At 46.1% G+C, this 19,027-nt stretch overlaps 1 protein-coding gene across 3 annotated transcripts in view; it reads left to right on the top strand.

Moving 5' to 3' along the window:
• Prkce (protein kinase C epsilon) overlaps window positions 1-19,027 on the top strand; it is a 512,360-nt gene that overhangs the window by 179,325 nt on the left and 314,008 nt on the right. For 2 of the 3 annotated variants that reach the window (XM_059248231.1, XM_059248233.1), the window contains exon 2: window positions 12,333-12,396. In XM_059248231.1, the coding sequence (XP_059104214.1) occupies window positions 12,333-12,396 (64 nt within the window). Of the gene's footprint in view, window positions 1-4,080; window positions 4,162-12,332; window positions 12,397-19,027 lie in introns of those variants that run through there. The other variant, XM_059248232.1, reaches the window with a different exon arrangement.

Below are 19,027 nucleotides of genomic sequence, written 5' to 3'. Positions count from 1 at the left end.
TTCGCATTTGATGATAAGTATGTTGTCCGCTGAGTAGCACAGGAGTTGCCACTCTTGTACGTGGATAGTATATGAATATAGACACAAATATGTAAGTCTATAGATGAGCGGTTTGTCAAGCCATCATATGTAAATGATATTAGTTTTCAGATTTTAGAACCACGGTATAACAAAGCATGGAACTTAACTGTGGCTAGAGAACAGAATGTCTGCGCCAACAGCCTTGAGGGTCCAGCCGTATAGGTATAAATTATAGGTGTAATTACCAAGGTGTAGGGACAGGGAGGATGGGGAGGGCCAGACACACTGATGTTTTCTGGTTACAATGAACAGGGTCAAGGGATAGTCTGGGGTTGATGTGATGAGAAACTGGCATTTTAGATAGTCTTTTTCCAATCATAGAGAAAAAGAGAGGAGCAAGTGAGGGGTGTGTGTGTGTGTTGTTGTTGTTGTTGTTGTTGTGCCTGAGGATCAAATTAAGAACTCCATATATGCGAAGTGCGCTTCTACCATATAACCAAAGTTGAGCTTGATCAACTGCCTAAGAACTTTCCACAGAACATTCTAGGGCATAGAATGTTCTGTGGAAAGGGACTGAAGAGGAAGGGGATGCTGAACCACGTCCTCATCTATCACAGCTGCAAGGCAGAGAAAACACCTGGGGTAAGAAACCAGGGAACTGAGGCATGAGTCATTTAGAGGCATCGTGGTGGCCAAGAGAAAATCTTCAGTCGGGATTATTAAAACTCAAACCCTCTCGGGAGTGATGGGGCAGAAAACACGCTTCTCATCTCAGGCAGGCAAGTGAATCTTGATTTCTGAAAAGCAAACACATCATCACAGTCAGTTTGGGTTATATTTTAGTTCTAAATAACCCAGAAATACATAGCTCAAGAGAAAACAAAATGGCCAGTTTGGCAAACAAAAGGAAAAAGACCTTACCCTTGTTTTATGTTACTTTGTGTTTTTGAACCAAAGTCATTTCTAAGTCTTTCTGACTCTTACATTTCACGCTTCCACGATCTTTACAAAACCGTTCTTTTGCTCAGAGGACTCATAGGTTCCAACTCTATGAGGGAAAGCAGTAACAAATCAGACTTGCTATCCAGAATATCATCAGACGGGAATGTGCCCAGGGGCACCAATTGCCTGCTGCTGTTGGTAGCCTGCATCCTGTTTGTGCTCACTGTATCGGCTGCTCGGCTGCTCGGCTGCAGTTTCGTGTGCTTTGAGCCCAGGTTTTCCAAGAAGACAATTCAGGGCCTTTGCTTTCATTGTGGTGTCCAAGAAGTCTCACTGTTTTTTGTTTGTTTGTTTGTTTGTTTTTTGTTTTTTGTTGTTAGCTATAAAGCCTGAGCTCAAGGGATGAAGAGATCAAAGCAAGTGCCACACAGCTTCTAACAGGCAGGGTTAGGATTTGAACCCAGGCAGGCTAGTGTCGGTGTCTGTATACTGCCGTACTGCCGTAATGTGAGAAACAGGAAAATAAAGTAAGCATACATCTAAATGTGTAGTCAGACTTTTTAGTCGAGACTATTGGCTCCCCAGTAACAACATGGAGACTTATTGATTATGAAAGCTCAGCTGGTAGCTTAGGCTTGTTTTTAGCTAGCCCTCATAACTTAAATGAACCCATTTCTGTTCATCTATGTGCTGCCCAAGGCTCCTTTACCTCATCTGCGTACAATCCGTCCTGATTTCCTGCTTCCTCCCTGTCTCCTTGAGTCTCTGCCCTTCTTCCTCCCAGCATCCTCCATGCCTGGAAATCCTGCCTAGCTATTGGCTGTTCAGCTTTTTATTAAACCAATCAGAGTGGCACTTCTTCACAGTGTACAAAAAGATTATTCCACAACATAAATGCACCCAGGGAGAGAGACCATTCCCAAACAAAATGCAGGCTCATAGCAAGGAGCTTTGCACTTCAGAGTAACCAGGGGCAGGGATGACATTTTCTGCTCTTTGTTCTGTTTGTATTTACCACGTTCTATTAGGGCATAGAGCTGTGTATTGCCACTTTCTTCCAAGACGGAAACACTGTATCATGAGCATGTACGTCATCGCATGTACTCCCTCTTAAGCTTGGTGGCACCTTCGGATGTTTGCTGGTCTTGGACAGGCTTTTTTGTGCACATAGCCTTTCTTGTTTTCAGCCACCTCTGTTACCAGAAGAAGCTGCTAGCTCGGGGGGACCATCTCTAGGCCACTGGAAAGAGGAAGCAGATGTTAACTTGTGTTTACTGCATATGTGGCATACCGAGAGCTAAGATGTGTCATGCAGGCTTCTGGTCTAGACAACATGAGATTCACAAGGTTGGGCTGCATTTTAGTTGGTTCCCATGACCTGGCTGTGAGCGATGCGAAAAGCAGGGTGCCAACCAGATTTGAGGGACACTTATTAAAGTGTGTCTAGTAACAAAAGCCAGCTGCACCCTGAGGATAAAAGGTTAGAGCAGCCGATGCAGCTAAAAGGACATTTTATTTTTTAAAAAGGTGCTGACTTAAAACTTTATAACAAATGATCCTGGATGAAATTTTAAAGACAAAAGGGTTAGGAATGGAGAAGACAACCTGATTCTGGTTTCCATATCCCTTGGTGACATCTCATGAGGAGGCTTCAACTTCCCATTGACCAAATGTCCTGCTAGTAGGTGGGAAGATGGCTCAGTGGGTAAAGCCCTTGCCTCCTAAGTGTGAGACCCTGAGTTCGGATCCCCAGAATCCACATACAGCCAGGCAAGATAGTACGTTCTGTAAGTCCATTGTTCCTACAGTGAGATCAGAGACTGCAACTGGAGAATCTAAGGGAGCTTGTGGGCCATTTAGCCTGGTGTATGCAGCCGCAAACACCAAGACATCCTGTCTTGAACAAGGTAGAAGGAGGAGACCAACCACCACCATATGTAGCTAGAGTTTTCCTGCCTTGCCCACAGTCAGGACAAATCTCTGTCACCCGCCAGTCCCACAGCCGCTCAGACCCAACCAAGTAAACACAGAGACTTATATTGCTTACAAACTGTATGGCCATGGCAAGCTTCTTGCTAACTGTTCTTATAGCTTAAATTAATCCATTTCCATAAATCTATACCTTGCCACGTGGCTCGTGGCTTACCGGCATCTTCACATGCTGCTTGTCATGGCGGCGGCTGGCAGTGACTCTCTCTGCCTTGCTGTTCCAATTCTCCTCTCTGTTAGTCCCACCTATACTTCCTGCCTGGCCACTGGCCAATCAGTGTTTTATTTATTGACCAATCGAAGCAATTTAACATACAGACCATCCCACAGCAACCATATGCATTTTAAACATGTGTGTGTCTGTACTTACACACTCATAGATATGAAGAGGCTTAAAAATAAATTGAAAAAAAAAACTTAAGAAAAACATCGAAAACAAGAGTCCCCCCAAGAAAGGCTCTAAATCTGGAGTGTTTATGCACACCCACACATGAACACCTTTGTTTTACACAACTTAGCACATAAACACACTGCATCTTGTCGCTTCCACTTCTGAACCCTAGATCTCACCCAGCACATTTAGATCTTTTTCTTACTTTTTTTTTTTTTTTTTACTTGTAGAGTGATATATCAAATGGTGTTTATCTGTTGATTTATTTAGCCTTTTTTGTGTATATTTAGGTCATTCAGGTGACCAAAAATCGGCCCAGAGCATTTGGGCAAAGTCATCTCATTTTATCTGTGAGGAAATGGAGATCCACACACAGAGAAAGAGGTTTAAATAATCCGGTAGACTCTCGAACCTACATGTTGGATGTGTTTTTTTTCTTGCTATTATTATATTTTGATCACAGACCACAGGAGAGGGTGGCTCAGCTGTGTGCCTGTGAATGTGTTCGCAGGCGTGGGTGGTGTGTGAATGTGTGCACCCACGCGGGTAGGTGTACATTATGTTGTGTGACAGATGTGCTCGTGGAAAAACTCTGAATGAGTCTTTTTATTTTTAAAAAATGAAACATGAAATTTTAAATGCTCCGAGGGCGGAAAGATGATTTATTATTTAAAGGAAGCTTGTGGAGGAATCCTTATGTGAAGACTTTTTTTTTCTCCCCTCCTTCTCCTTTATAAAGAACAGCTTCATTGAGAATCCACTCTCCTCCAGCTAAGGACGGCCATTTTGAGTGCCGAGCTTGATGCATTTCCTCAAATGTATGTACTCACCCCTTCACCACTACATTTAACATGGAGGACATTTCCATCTTTCCAAAGGCAGTTGTTGGTCACCTCTACCTCCAGGATGTAGTCACCCTTGTGGTTCTTGTCACTGTAAATTAGTGTTGCTTGTTTCAGGACCTTATATAAATGGAACCATATGGTCTTTGACACAGCATTCATCGTATGAATATTGCTAATGTATTCATTTGTATTGCTACGCAAAATTCCATTGTGTGGATATAGCACGGGTTGCTTGTCCTCATACCTGCTGGGGAGCATGGAGTTGCTTCCAGTTTGGAGCTTAGGTCGTGGGACTGCTGTGGACATTGGTGTGTGGATTGATGTCTTCAAAATCAAGTCACCTCCATCACCTGTGGAGATCCAGTGTTGGTGCATGTTGAAGTAACTTAATAGGACATGCTTTTGTTGAGGCAACATGTGCAAATATCTGTTAGTTCTGGGGCTGTAGCTCAGCTGAAGAGCACTTGTCCAGCATGCCTGAGGCCCTGAGTTCAATCCCAAGCACTGCACAAACAAATGCTGATTAGAAAGACTCTGCCTAGCAGAGATGTACACAAAAGCCTATGTAATATCTGTGTGTGGGAACAGGGTGGGGTGTGTGCACTCAGGTACATCTATGGAAGCCAGAGGAGGATGTTAGGTGTCTCCTTGATCGTCCTTTGTTTTAATTTGGAAACAGGGTCTCCCACTGAACCGGAAGCTTATGGTTTGGGTTAAGCTAGCTGGCCTGTGACTCCAGGGTTTTGCCTGCCTCTGTCCTCCCATACAAGAGTTATAGGCATGCGTGGCTATGCTCAGTTTTTTTCACACAGGTGCTGAGGATTTGAACCCAGGTTCTCATGCTTTCATGACAAATGCTCTTACCCACTAAGCCATCTCCTACCCCCTGTATAATATCTTCACACCGCAGCGAGAGTCATTTGAGAAAAAAAAAAAAAAAAACCCAAAAAACAACCCCTGCCCATTATTTTATGGAAGCAGTTGCTATGGACGCCCATTATCAGAGTGGGACCATGAAAACCATTTCATTCCATGTATCCCACAGCCTCTTGACCAGTCAGTGTGTGCTGCTAATAGAATGGGTACCAGATTCCTCCCCAGATGAAGAGCTGCAGAATTAGCTGCTAGACACCACACCGGCACGTTGGAGTGGCTTCCCATTGCCCACTGCAGTGTTTTGGTGACTTTAATTTTTAGGTTTGAATTTTTTTCCATATCATACTATTTGTCCACAATGCACTAGGGTCAGATTCACTCCCACCCCGATTCCTCTTCACTCTCCTGCCATGTCTTGGTGCTTTGCACCTTCTATAAGATGCTGGCGGCTGGAATGACCCTGCTCTGCCTGGTCTCTTCCATGCCAGGAAGCCCTGAGGCTGTGGTGTACCTGAGTGTGGGAGAGTGGCCCAAACTGAAGGGTACAGACTTCTTCCTTTTATTTTCTCTTTTTCTCTTTCTCTGGTATTAGGGATTAAATCTAGGCCCTCATGAATGTTAAGCAAGCATCTTACCCTTGAGTTATATCTTTTTTTTACTTTGGTGTGTGTTTGTTGTTTTCATGTATGCAAGTATGCATGTGCACATGCACACACACACACGGAGGGGAGAGAGATTGTTGCCATGTGTCTTCCTTCTTCAATCATTTTTCACCTTAATTTTTTGAGGTGGGCCCCTCGCTCAACCTGGAGAGATCCCCCCCGCAATTGGCTGGCTAGTCAATGAGCTCCAGATAGCCCCCATCTCTGCAGCCCCTAGCACTGGGCCTACAGTGCACATGGCTTCTACATGGCTCCTACATGGCTCCTACATGGCTCCTACATGACTCCTACATGACTCCTACATGACTCCTACATGGCCCCTACATGGCCCCTACATGGCTCCTACATGGCTCCTACATGACTCCTACATGGCTCCTACATGGCCCCTACATGGCCCCTACATGGCTCCTACATGACTCCTACATGGCTCCTACATGGCCCCTACATGGCTCCTACATGGCCCCTACGTGGCCCCTACGTGGCTCCTACATGGCCTCTACATGGCTCCTACATGGCTCCTACATGGCTCCTACATGGCTCCTTCATGGCTCCTACATGGCTCCTACATGGCTCCTACATGGCTCCTACATGGCCCCTACATGGCTCCTACATGGCTCCCACATGGCTCCCACATGGCTCCCACATGGATGCTGGGATCTAACCTCATGTCCTCACGCTGACGTAGCAAGCATGTTAGTGACTGAACCATCTCCCCGTTTTTCCTTTTGATTTGGAGTCAGGGTCCTCCTGCAAAGGTGCCAGTGTGTGCCTTCAACCAGTGGTGGCCTAGGCAGGCACTGGATTTATGTTATGGCCTTCTGCCTCAGCCACCTAAGTGCTGAGATTACAGACCACAGCCACTGGGCTCAGCTTCCTTTTCCGGTGGTTCTCCTACCTCCTACGTTATCCCCAACCTTTTCCAAGCAAGAAAGAAAGAGAAATAAGCATCGAATTATGTGAATCCCAGTAGGTGGTACTTGGCCCCTCAGAGCCTCTCTCCCGTCTCTCCTTCCCTCCAAGCTTGGTGCCTGGGGATGGTTAGAAAAGGAAGTGAAAGTCAGGTGGCCTGAGCCAGGCAGGGGGAAGTTTATCTAGAGGTCTCAGGTGAAAGTTGGTCTGTGCTTAGGAGGAAGCTTGACTGAATTTCAGGCTGCCTGGCTCTTGAAACCCTAGACATAGGCACAGATACCTGTGGGTCACTGAAATCCTTGGTCTCCTAGACACAGTCATAGATGCCTGTGGATCATTAAAATCCTTGGTCCCCTAGACACAGGCAGAGATTCCTGGGTCACTGAAGCCCTTGGTCCCCTAGACACAGGCACAGATACCTGGGTCACTGAAATCCTTGGTCTCCTAGACACAGTCATAGATGCCTGTGGATCATTAAAACCCTTGGGCCCCTAGACATAGGCAGAGATACCTGGGTCACTGAAGCCTTTGGTCCACTAGACACAGATACCTGGGTCACTGAAATCCTTGGTCCCCTAGACACAGGCACAGATACCTGGGTCACTGAAGCCCTTGGTTCCCTAGACACAGTCATAGATGCCTGTGGATCATTAAAACCCTTGGGCCCCTAGACACAGGTACTTGGCCTCCTAGACAAAGGCAGAGATACCTGTGGGTCACTAAAACCCTTGGCCTCCTAGACAAAGGCAGAGATACCTGGGTCACTGAAGCCCTTGGCCCCCTAGACACAGGCAAAGATACCTGGGTCACGGAAGCCCTTGGCCCTCTAGACACACTCATAGATAACCTGGGTCACTGAAGCCTGACATATACTTTACAGGTAAGGAAGTTGTTGGCTACTTACCAGTGGAGTTCTGATTCAAAACTAATTGGCCGAGAGTTCCTGATGGGTGGGTGTGGGGTGCTAGAAAGTTCCTTGGCCTAGGAGTTAGGAGCTGAGGGAGGCAAGCTCTTTTTTAGTTACCTATAATAGTTATAGGGCTACATTTCCAGAGACAAGGGATATATGAAGGCCCTGATGTCATGAAGCAGATGTGCCCTCATTGGCATACTGTGGCTACACTGGCCACTCCTCCTCTTTATAACTTCAGCTTTTAAAGTATTTGTTTATTTGCGGTGCAAGAGATTGAACCCAGGCCCTTGTGCACCTAAGCAAACACTCTACTGCTGAGCTTTTCTGAGACAGAGTTTTGTTATGTTTCTCAGGGTTGTCTTGAGCTCATAACCTTCCTGTCTCTACTTTGGGAGAATTGAGATTGCAAGTGTGTGCTACCATATCTGGTTCTTATTCATAGACCAACGCAGTACCTGTTACTGTACAGGTAAATTATGGAGACTAAATAAAATTGACCCATGAAGGCCATTAGAAATAGGCAGGCACCACCCAGAAGTCCATGTAAGTCTTTGCTTTTGAGGTCCTGCTGCTTCAGGAATTTCTGGGTGGTTTGTTCTGTCTCCATGGGCATTTTCCTTCATTGGAATGAATGGCATCTTCACATAGACCTTCCGCTGGGCTCAGTACAGTGCTGAGGATGTGCCTTAGGAAGGTTGGGCCTGGGAAGCCAATGGCCATGGAAAAGGATAATGAGGACATTGGATAGGGCTGGGAGGAGAATACCCTGGATAGGTATCAGAGAAGCCTCTGTGGGCTAGGGGTAGCAGGGCCACAAGTCTGACCTTGGAGTTGAAGAAGAATCAAATCCTTCCATAATTAGGTAGTGTTGGGGGGGGTACCACTGCAGAAAGCACACTGTACCCACCTTTCCTATCTGGAACTGAGACTGTCATTGACTTCGCAAGAGCCTAAGTAAGCCGAGGCATGTGAAGGCATCTGAAGCAAAGTAGATGCCCAGGACTCCTGTGATCATCTCTTCTCCCTGTCTCTCATGGTACCATGGACCTTCTGATGCCTAGGGGATAGCCTTGCCTGCCCCTGGATTTCCCCTAGGATGGGAATAAGACTTAACCTTTTTTGATAGTCACAGTACCACTAAGATGTCATCTGATATCCTGTAATCATATATAGTAATACCGGGGAACACAAAATGTCTTCTATTTATTTGGGGGGTTGTTAGAGTAGGAAGAATTTTGAGCTTAAAAGGAGGGACTTGAAGATTGTGTGTGTGTGTCTTATATATGTATGTATTGCACTCATGTGTGGCATGACACTAATATAGAGAGAGGTCAGAGGAAAGCTTGTGGGAGTTGGTTCTTTCCTCCCACCATCCGGGGATGACACTCAGATCATCCGACTTAGTGGCAAGTCCTCTGCCTGCTGAGCCATCTTGTAGGCTCTGCTTGTTTCGGGCCATCTAGCCACTCAGTTCTCTCTTCTCCACACACTGAGAGTTTCCTGAGTGCCAAGTGCTTTGCATTTCTGTCTCACGGAATTTCCATGACAACCCATTTCACAGATGAAGCCAAGGCTTATGGAGAGGAAATAATTGTCTGAGGTCACTCAGCGGGTAAGAGACAAAACTGGGATTCGGGCCTGGTATGAAGCCAAGGGCTGTGGTCATCTCCCCAACTGCTTCCTTGGCTTCTGGCCCTGGCTAGAGGGGAAGCCAATGGTGATTTAGCTTGAAGGAAGATCATAGTCCAAGAGAAAAGGAAAGTGGCTAGGAGGTCTGTTGGAGAGAGGTAAGAAGTCTAAAAAGATTTTATAAATAAGGCTACATCTGGAGCAAGCAGTTATTCCAGCTGCCTGGTACTGGTACTGATGCCCTCTGACAGACTGCAAGTTGCACACATTGCTTGGGAGCTCACATTGCTTCGTTATCTGGGCGGTGCAACCATGGGCAGAATCGTGATGAAATGAATTTGGCCGTGAAGCCAGACCACTCTCTGCCTCCCTTTGTACTAGGCCGCCCCTCCAGTCACCGACACTGAAGCCCTGCCACCCTGGATGGAATCTCAAAGCCTCCTCATTTGGCTGACTGGGGCTTGGCCGGAGCTTTGCAGCCATCTGCTCATTCTGCAAAGCTTTGTTGCTTTTGGCGTGTTTAACGGCTTCATTTCTATTTTTCGGTCGGGAAATGCAGTTCGCTAGCATTGAGGGAGGGAGCAGTGGGTGCTAAAACGGTTTCTGATAGCTATCTTGAATGTTAATATCCTAATACAGTTTATGGTCAATGACCTGTCCTCCCTGCTCTGAGTCCTCGCTCCCCTTCTGCAGAGATAGGCTCCGTGCCCGCCTTTGGATAGGCCTCGCTGCCCATCTCATTCTCTCGCTGCCCCCCTCCCTGCCTTTCACAGATAGCATTGTGCCTCACCAATACAGTCAGCAGTCGTGGGAAATCTTTGACTTGGAGGATATGAGAAAGTGTTTCGTTTTGTTTGGGGGTTTAGTGGAGATGATCTAATCTCCAAAAGGCAGACATTATTTGAATTCCATTCTCGAGGGTCAAAAAGGCTCCTGATCATTTTGAACTTTGGCAGGGACAGAATTCTGCTTTAGCGCTGTTCAGCAGGGCCCACGACTGGTTTTTCTGTTTGTAATTCCGTGCCAGGGATGGAGTATATTTATGATGGGGCCATACGAGTGGTTGAGAGCTCTGGGGAAACTTTGCTTTACGCACACATTTAAAATCATGAACTCTTGAGGTGGAATGATGTGAAAAAACATCATGTGGGATCCCCAGTTGGGGATGTGGCTCTCATCTGGAGCCCACACTCAGACAAGTGGATCCTGTGGTGTCCCCAAATGTGGCCCAAATCTGCTCACTGCCCTTCTTCACTCTCTGACCGGAGTGCATGAACTTCCTCCAGGGACCTCATCCGTGGGAGATCGCTTGATGCAAATGAAAATGTGAATCAGGTAATCAGCATTCCCAGCCATGAGGGGCTAAGTCTGGCTGTGCAGCAGGGAAACCTTGGCTCTGGAAAGGGTCTGGGTGACCTGGAGAGAGCATCCATTCAACTTGATTTTCTTTGCCTCACGCAGGTGCTCATATTAGATGTTCACTGTGTGGCCGCCTCGGTCTTCCTCTTCCAGTCTTGTGCAATCGCTACTTCATACAAATCACAAGTCTGTTTTCCTCTTTGGGCATGAAGGCTTGAAGGGGTGAAGGATATAGAACATGCTTTAGAATCTAGAGCTGTTTCCCACCTCCATAAATGGGTATTGGGTGTTTTCTGGCCAAGAGAAGTGAGCCGAGGTTGGAAATGTGGCAGGGAAGATAACTACATGGACACTGTGCAACAGTGTAATAAAAAACTGTGATTAGGATGCGACTGGTGTGCTGTGGGGACCCGGAGGAGGGAGGAATGCAGCCTGATGGGAGTATCTGGAAAAGCTTCAGGGAGGAGGCATTCATTGTCCTTGACCTTGAAGGATCAGAAGACGTCCACCGAGCTGCCTCTTCCTAAGAATTACTCGCTAAGCATGCACTGCTCTTTGCTGGGAACAGTGGAAAAATGACAGGAAGGGATGGTGGTTCCTGTCCATAGAAAATGCACAGCTTGTTGGGGAGCGAGCCTGGCACTGCTGAGCCCATTGGAACTCTGTGTATACAGATGGACAGTGGGGGTGGGAGAGCGTCATGGTGTGGACTTGGAGATCCAAGGCTTCCCGAGTTACTACTCTCCCATATGGAAAGCACACTTTCTGCAGCAAGAGTTCCTGCCTTGCAGTGATGTCTTAAGAGGTCCAGTCTGCCGGTTCCCATCCCACTGCCTGGTTTCATCAACCTGGTTCTGTATAGGAGTTAGCTGAGCTCCAGTAGGGGTGGGAGCAAGTTGGGCATGAAAAGAGATGCCGTTGGTAAGGACTTAGAAGTACTGGCTCTCCTTATAAGCCAGCTGGCATCTGCGGATCACAAAACACCCATGTAGCCAACTCATGACCTAAGTCTAAGGGGGTCAGGGTAAAGTAAGGTGCACTTTCTGAGCCGTTGTTTTTGTTGTTTCTTCTCAAACTGCTCTTCTCTATTGCTCTCAGGATCCTTCAATGTTTGCTCACTGTTTATTTTCTCCCTCTTATTAGCCGGGCTCATCACTGTTCTGTTTTCTTAACATTACAGTGAGATTTGAACCACTGAGAACAGGAGTGACGTCGAACACGTCTCTTGTTTTCCTGAGAAGCAGTTATATAGAATAAAGGACACAAGTTCCCGTGGGTGATCTCAGCATCGAATCCCAGCACTGCCACTTAGCTTAGACCTTGGAGCAGTTTCCTTATCTGTAGAACGCGATGACACAAAGCCTTCCAGCCTCCATGCAGTTGACCTGGTAGGCTGGGCGATTCTCAGTTGTGGTGACTGTCTTACACCCTGTGGCTTCCCTGGCATCTCTACCTTCAGATGCCAGTTATGGCATTCTCTCTGCCAGTCATGTCTAGACAGTCATGCCTCTAGAAAGTCATCAAGTGTCCATTGTGAAGCAAGATCCCTCCCAGTTTAAGACCGCTGATGGATGCTCCCTTCTGGGTGTGCTTCGGACCTCATAGTACAGCACGGTAGATGTTTGGTCATTGTTGGATGCTCTTTCATTCCTAATTCACCTCGCTCTTGGCACACCATGGGCTGATGAATGCATGGAGCTGCGACTCTGGGTTACAACAGTTCAGGGTGGGGATGTGGAACCCTCATGCTGCCCAGCCGTGTACTAACAGACCCACTGTCGTTTTCTTACTTGCAGATTGATCTGGAGCCCGAAGGAAAAGTGTATGTGATCATCGATCTCTCGGGGTCATCAGGTGAAGGTAGGAGAGCATGACCTCTCACCCTTGTCCTGTGTGTCAATCCTTGGTCTTCTGGGTCTCCCCCTTCCTGTTGTGGACAGGACATTAGCACAGTGACATTTAATTAGTTGGCATGCTTTAGCAGGAGAAGGTTATTTTGAAGATGCTGTGCCCATGTACCAAAAGGAGCCAGCCATCTGTTCCTGGTGGAGCAGAAGGAGATTTCAGACTTGCTGAGAGGCCAATAGCACAGGCATTTCCAAACGGCGTGTGCAGGCAGGACAGGTGTCGGTGGAGTGGCACCCTCTCCCAGGAGGCTTCTGTGGGCTTTGTGTTGTGTATGTTGAGAAGGAAGTAAAACCAGTTGGTCTAACGGTATTCAGAAATGAAACAAAGAGGGTGGCAGACTTTAGAATCTCATATTTTTGGACCATTGACAGGTTCATTTTACTAGTTATTTAAAAGGCAAATGAAGCCAATGAGATGAGACAACATAGGTTTTCTCTGATATTTATATTTTTCTTCTTTCTCCCTTTTGCATCCTCTTCTTTTGATTCCCCCCGCCCCCTTTGCTCACTTAATATCTTTTGAGTGCAGAAATTGAAGTGTGGTGGAGACTGAGCAGCCAGGGTGGAAGAGAAGACCAGGAAATGCAGCTTTGTTCAGACAGGTGCAAGGCAGTTATGGCGGACTTAAGCCCTAGACAGGGTAGTGAGTAAACAGGACTGAATGCATTGACTGGCCTCGTCTTTCCTCCCCTTCTCCTCTGTCTGTGGGCAGCAAGACAGAAGAGTTGGTGGCAGTGGCCTGGCAGAGTGAATGGAGACAGTAACTGCTTCCCCTTAGAGATGAGGGAAAGAAATGGTGTTTGGGGTCTTATCCCCAAGTGAGAGGTAGATGGACGTTCCTGTCCTTCAGCTCTCCCAGCTGGAAAACTTGGCTATTTCACAGACTCACAATCACACACACATACAGTCTCTAGGTGAAGGTTGTGATTGGAGGAAACTTATGTAAGGTCAAAGGCTGTAAGGCAGTGGTTCTCAACCTGTGGGTCACAACCCGTTGAGTTCGCATATCAGATACCCTGCATATCTGATATTTACATTATGATTTGTAGCAGCAGCAAAATGACAGTCATGAAGAAGTGTAGATGTAATTCTAAACGGTCTTATTAAATAAGAAACACAGAGCCAAATGAAGAGTTAAAAGCCCAGAGATGGAGCAGTAGCCAAGAGCTAAGACCACCTTACCTTACCACTCGCTGCTGTCCTTCCCCTGAGAGAGAGACCTTCTTCCTGTGTCCTGTCTTTTTATTACCTTTCTGTTCCACCTTCTCATTGGCTGTAAACCCAACCACATGACTTCCTCGTCACTGCCTGTCTATACAGACTTCCAGGTCTCTATGGTTGGTACTGAGATTAAAGGTTCGGGTCACCACTTGGCTGTGTCCTTGAACACACAGAGACTCTGCCTAACAGGTGATCGGATTAAGGGCATGTGCTACCACTGCCTAACCTCTATGTTTAATATTGTGGCTGTTCTGTTCTCTGACCCCAGATAAGTTTATTAGGGTGCACAATATTTTGGGGAACACAATATCACCACAAAGAAGCAATGAAATAATTTTATGGCTGGGGGTCACCACAACATGAGGAACTGTATCAAAGGGTCTCAGCATCAGGAAGGTTGAGGACCGCTGCTCTAGGTTGACGTGCGATAGTGGCACCTTATAACTTTGATCTGGCTTATTCATTGTCAGTCTCGGCAGGTATTCAGAATATTTCCATAATCATGTGCATATGGAGACCACGCTAGAGCTGGGTCCTCTTTTAATAGATTTTGATGATTTGGCATAGGTTAAAAGCTTTAAGCATCCTTTCAAAATTGGTTTCTTATATATTCTGCTCTTTATTGCAATTATGTTTGGCATGCCCAACTTCCCTTCTCTGTTGTCAGCCAAGAATAGAATATGCTGTTGAAGAGTTGAGGATTTAACAATATGTAGTATGAAATAGTTAGGACCTACAGAAGTAAAGTAAAATAAACCAGCCAGGTTAAGAAAAGCAACTTATCCCAGCACAGGTGGTAATTACCCAAGATCTCACCTACTCTGAGGGCTGAGGCAGGAAGATGCCTTGAACCCAAGAGGCCTGCACATTCAGGCCTGCAGGTTCAGGCCAGCTTGAAAAATAAGAAAAAAATAATAAAACAAACAAAAGAGTGAAGGCTTGTAGTTGCCTTAAACATTGTTAGCATAGTATGTGAGCCCAGCTTATCAGACATGAGAGTTTACAATAGTGTCCTGATTGTAGATATTGGAAAAAATGTTTGATAAACAAAAATCAATTCCTTTTTATTCCTGTTCTTCCCCTAACCTTAATTAAACATGCATTTCCTGTGCCAAGATGCTGAGTAACCAATGGCAGGCTTGAATTATTTTCTTTCTCCTCAAAAAGATTAACGGCCTGCAAAATTATAAACAACATTTTTTTTTTACATTAGAGAGAAAGGAGATGGACAGTGAGTGAATAAATAAATCAGAAGCAATTGATTTTTTTTCATTTTGCTTCTATGCTTTATTGCATGCAAATACCCGAAGCAATTTTCATCGGGTTAAATTCTGAGTCCATTTTTTAAAAAAATCTCTTTCATCTAAAGAAAACAGAGTTTACTTTAGAAACGCTGACACATGCCAGGATCTGTAAAGTACTAGCATGTGTTGCACTAAAGCAAAGCGGACTCTATTTTCCCTTTGCTGTTCTGGACTTGGGATTCCCTTCTGTGAGAGGTGGGTGGACGCTCGGTAATCTCGCGCTACGCTCTGTTTGTACTATAGTCATCTGTTCTCCAGTCCTGTGCCCCGGGCTGAGAGGGCTCTTGGTCTGGGGGTAGATTTGTTTGTGAGGGTGAAAGAAAGACTCAGAGGAGACTAAACCACAGCTAGTCTGCAAGAGAGAAGTCCCAGAGAATCAATTGTCAAACTACCCTATTGCGCCACAGACGACGGATCCTACTCTCAGGTCCTTGTCCACTCCCTTTCTTGGGTGCAAATGCTAATTGTGTTCTGTGAAACAGTGAGAGGAGAGTAACCAGGCCTAACTGAGGGTTCACTGCTCTATTACTCCACCCCCAGCACCATTTCAGCAACCCTGTCTCCATGCTCCAGCCCCATCAACAGGAAGAAGAAGTCCACAGATGTGGCACACATCTTATAACACACACAGATTCCGAAGAGTGTCTAGAAAGGTGTGGGGGTGACAGTATAAATACACCCCATTCTTCTAGGGTGTTCCAAAGGTTCTTTTTCTTGCTAGCATGCTGTTAGGAAGCTTGGGTGTTTACATCCGCTGGAGCAGGATATAATGTGATTTCTAACTGTCTAATAAAATTCCACTACTTGCACATCCTGTGCAGGTCACCATAATGGGATTTGACTAGTGTGTGCTTTGGCTAAACCAGGGAATCTGACCCCAGATGTAAGGGGTCAGGCCAGATGGCCCTGAAGGTCATTTCCGGTCATGTGATGTTATTCTTCAGTGTAATAGACATTCGTCAGAGCTCATGGCCAAGAATGGGTAATATCTGCAGCTGATAGAAGGAGCGGAAATGGACTTTTGGGGGCATGTGTTGTCATAGATGTTTCACTAATATCACACCGAATTTTGTGCGAGCCCCAGCCTGAGGCATCCCTTAGTTTGGCTTTCATCATGAATAGCAACCATTTGGTTCCCTGGTAAGCCTGGCACTATTGGCTCACCTGGTAATTAGGTCAAAGTATAATTAGCTCAGGGAACAGACGTATAAACAAGTTAACTCTCAAATGTGTAAACAATTGTTTCTTATTATGATCAAAAGTTACCATTTCTGCCTTTGCTGTCATCGGCGTGTGGTTTATTCATTATAATAATATGGCAATGCTTCCTTATTTACAGGCCCTCTGGATGGGAGATGGTTAGGACCTGACCTGTGGGGTCTTCTTCCTCTGTTTTTCATCCATGGGCAGTGTTCATCTCAGATTGTTCAGAGTCTAAACTGCAACATAAATTGTAAGGAGTAGGCCCCATTGGATGTTGGGGTTACAAACCTGTGTCTGCAAAAGTGTACAAAATCTACAATATAAGTTGAGGGACTTTTTTTTCTCCCCTACAAACAGCATACACAGTTGAAACTGGTCCTGATGGAATTGTGTGTTGTGGAAGTGGAAGCTGAGAAGTGTACAGAATCTACAATATAAGTTGAGGGCTTACCCACCCCTCCTTTCTACAGTCACATGATGCTGAAAGTGCCTGGTGTCTTCTGTGGGAAAGCGCATGGCCTTAGGAGTCCATCAGAACTAGCTTAGTTTCAGATTCCTTGCCCAGAAGGTGGGGGTGGGGGCCATGCACTAGGGAATTGTATTTGGACATAGTTTTGGAGATTCCATTCTTGTCACTCGGTGTAAACCTAATCCAAACTGAAGCAACCTGGGGAAAGTGCTACGGAAGGATCGCCATCAGAACACAGCCTGGGGACGGCGTTCATGTATACAAAGATGCTCGGTAAATATTCAGAGCCTGGAGACCCAAGAGCAGGGAGGTGGGTGCAGTTCCTCAGAGTCACCTTGAGAGCAGCAGGCAGGCTCTTCAGAGGAACAATGGGAGGGCAGGTTTCGCCAGGACCAAGAGCAGAGCCAGTGAAGGAGACGACGAACAGAACATGTGGATGTGTGCCAGGTCTAAGAGATTACTTCCTGTAGCATTGAGACCCAGATGTAGTTTACTCCTTCCTCTTCCTTCCTTCCCCTCCCCCAAATGAAGCAGTCCCCAGCCAGACACTCTGGAGCATCCCACAGCCACTGCTTTGTGTCCTGAGTGTGTCAAGGTTAACAGCTTCTCTTGTCGGAGCCCGACTTCTCCTATCACCATTGGGTGCAGAGTGAGGACACATGGCCTCCAGGCTCTCGCTGGCCCTGGGTAAAGCCCTTCATCTGTTTGAAGACAGTTAGTAAATCTCTCTTCTTTGGGGCAGAATCCATCAAATCCTTTGGCCTTTCTGCAGGTATGTTTTTGAAATCTTGCTGCTCTTTGCAGCTTCCTGCTGGGTTTTCCTCTGGCTGCTCAAGGAGACAGATGTGATGAAGCCAGCTTCGCTTGGCTCTGGAAAGACAGCACGTGTGTGGAGATTTTCACTTCACCGAGTGCTTGACGCCTTCACCTTCACATGGAAGTGGGTGCTGAGAGGGCACGTGATACACTTCAGACCACACTACAAGCTCCCTTCCAGTCTTCTGCTCTGTTAGAGCCCCGATAAAGAGTTTTCAACGGGGAAATAGGACCTCCTGATGTTGTTATTATTTTTGTTCGTTCATTTCTTCAGAAAGCTTTTAATAGGAACATAAAGCCAGAGTTCCCAGCTTTTAGTCCAAAGGTGACCCCAGAGTCCCTTTCATAAATACACAGATCTATTTTTTCATTCTCTTAGAAAGCCCCTGATCCCTGTTTCAGGAATGGCTGGAGCCCCCTCTCCAGCTGTCTGTAATGTGGACCCGTAAGCAAGTCCTGGTTTGAAACTAGAGCTAACATAAGCCAAGCAGGACAATGATCTTTCCTACTGCCCTGCTCTTTTTGTTAGAGACACTGAAGCCTTATGTTCATGGCAGGCATTCAAGCCTTTAGATGGCACTTTGGCTCTGCCAGAGGGTAGCATCTCCAGGATCCAAAGTCCTAACTGAAGATTTGGCCTTTTCTAAATTCCATGTTATTTAATCAAGCATGGTTGTCATGTTGTTACATGGGATTCGCTTACTCAAGTGAACGACACCCACCAATGCTTCTCAACAATTGTGCCCAGTTTGGCATGTTGCTAGATTAGGAGGCTGGGAAGTCGAAAATGGAAAAACGATATTCACAAGAATTGGAACATTGCTTTCCATTAGGAATGCACATCTTGCTGGAAGAAGGCATCAAAGAATGGCACATTCACATTGAGTTCAGAACTGGGTGTGGCCAGGGAGGAAACTGGACCGGGAAGAGCATGCATAGCTTCCAGGGAGCACCGGGGCTTGTACTGGAAAGGAGGGCTGGACTGCACTTCAGGGAAGGAGGGGAGAGGCTCCTGTGAGCAGAGGGGTATAGTTGGTTGTTTTTCTTACTCTTCTGGGGGCCCACCACCCAGCTTCCAAATAAATCACAGCGAGGCTTAGTCTTACTTATGAATGCCCAGCCTTAGCTTGACTAATTTTAGCCAACTTTTCTTAAATTATCCTGTCTATCTTTTGCCCCTGAGCCTTTACCTTTCTCTATTTCTGTATACCTTTCTTTCCTTCTTATTCCATGGCTGGTTGTGTAGCTGGGTGGCTGGCACCTGGAGTCTTCCTCCTCCTCCTGCTCCTCGATCTCTCCGCTCAGAGTTCTCCTATTTATTCTCTCTTCCTGCCATCCCCACTCATCCTTTCTTCTGCCTAGCTATTGGCCATTCAGCTCTTTATTAGACCAATCAGGTGTTTTAGGCAGGCACAGTAACACAGCTTCACAGAGTTAAACAAATATAACATAAAAGAGTGCAATACATCTTTGCATCATCAAACAAATATTCCACAGCATAAACAAATGTAACACATCTTAAATTAATATTCCACAACAGAGGGGATCCTGTTATCATTATCCAAGACAGC

The sequence above is a fragment of the Peromyscus eremicus genome, chromosome 22 (genome assembly GCF_949786415.1).
Source record: "Peromyscus eremicus chromosome 22, PerEre_H2_v1, whole genome shotgun sequence".
In the NCBI taxonomy this organism is placed as follows: domain Eukaryota; kingdom Metazoa; phylum Chordata; class Mammalia; order Rodentia; family Cricetidae; genus Peromyscus; species Peromyscus eremicus.
This window is presented reverse-complemented; position numbering and strand designations above follow the sequence as displayed.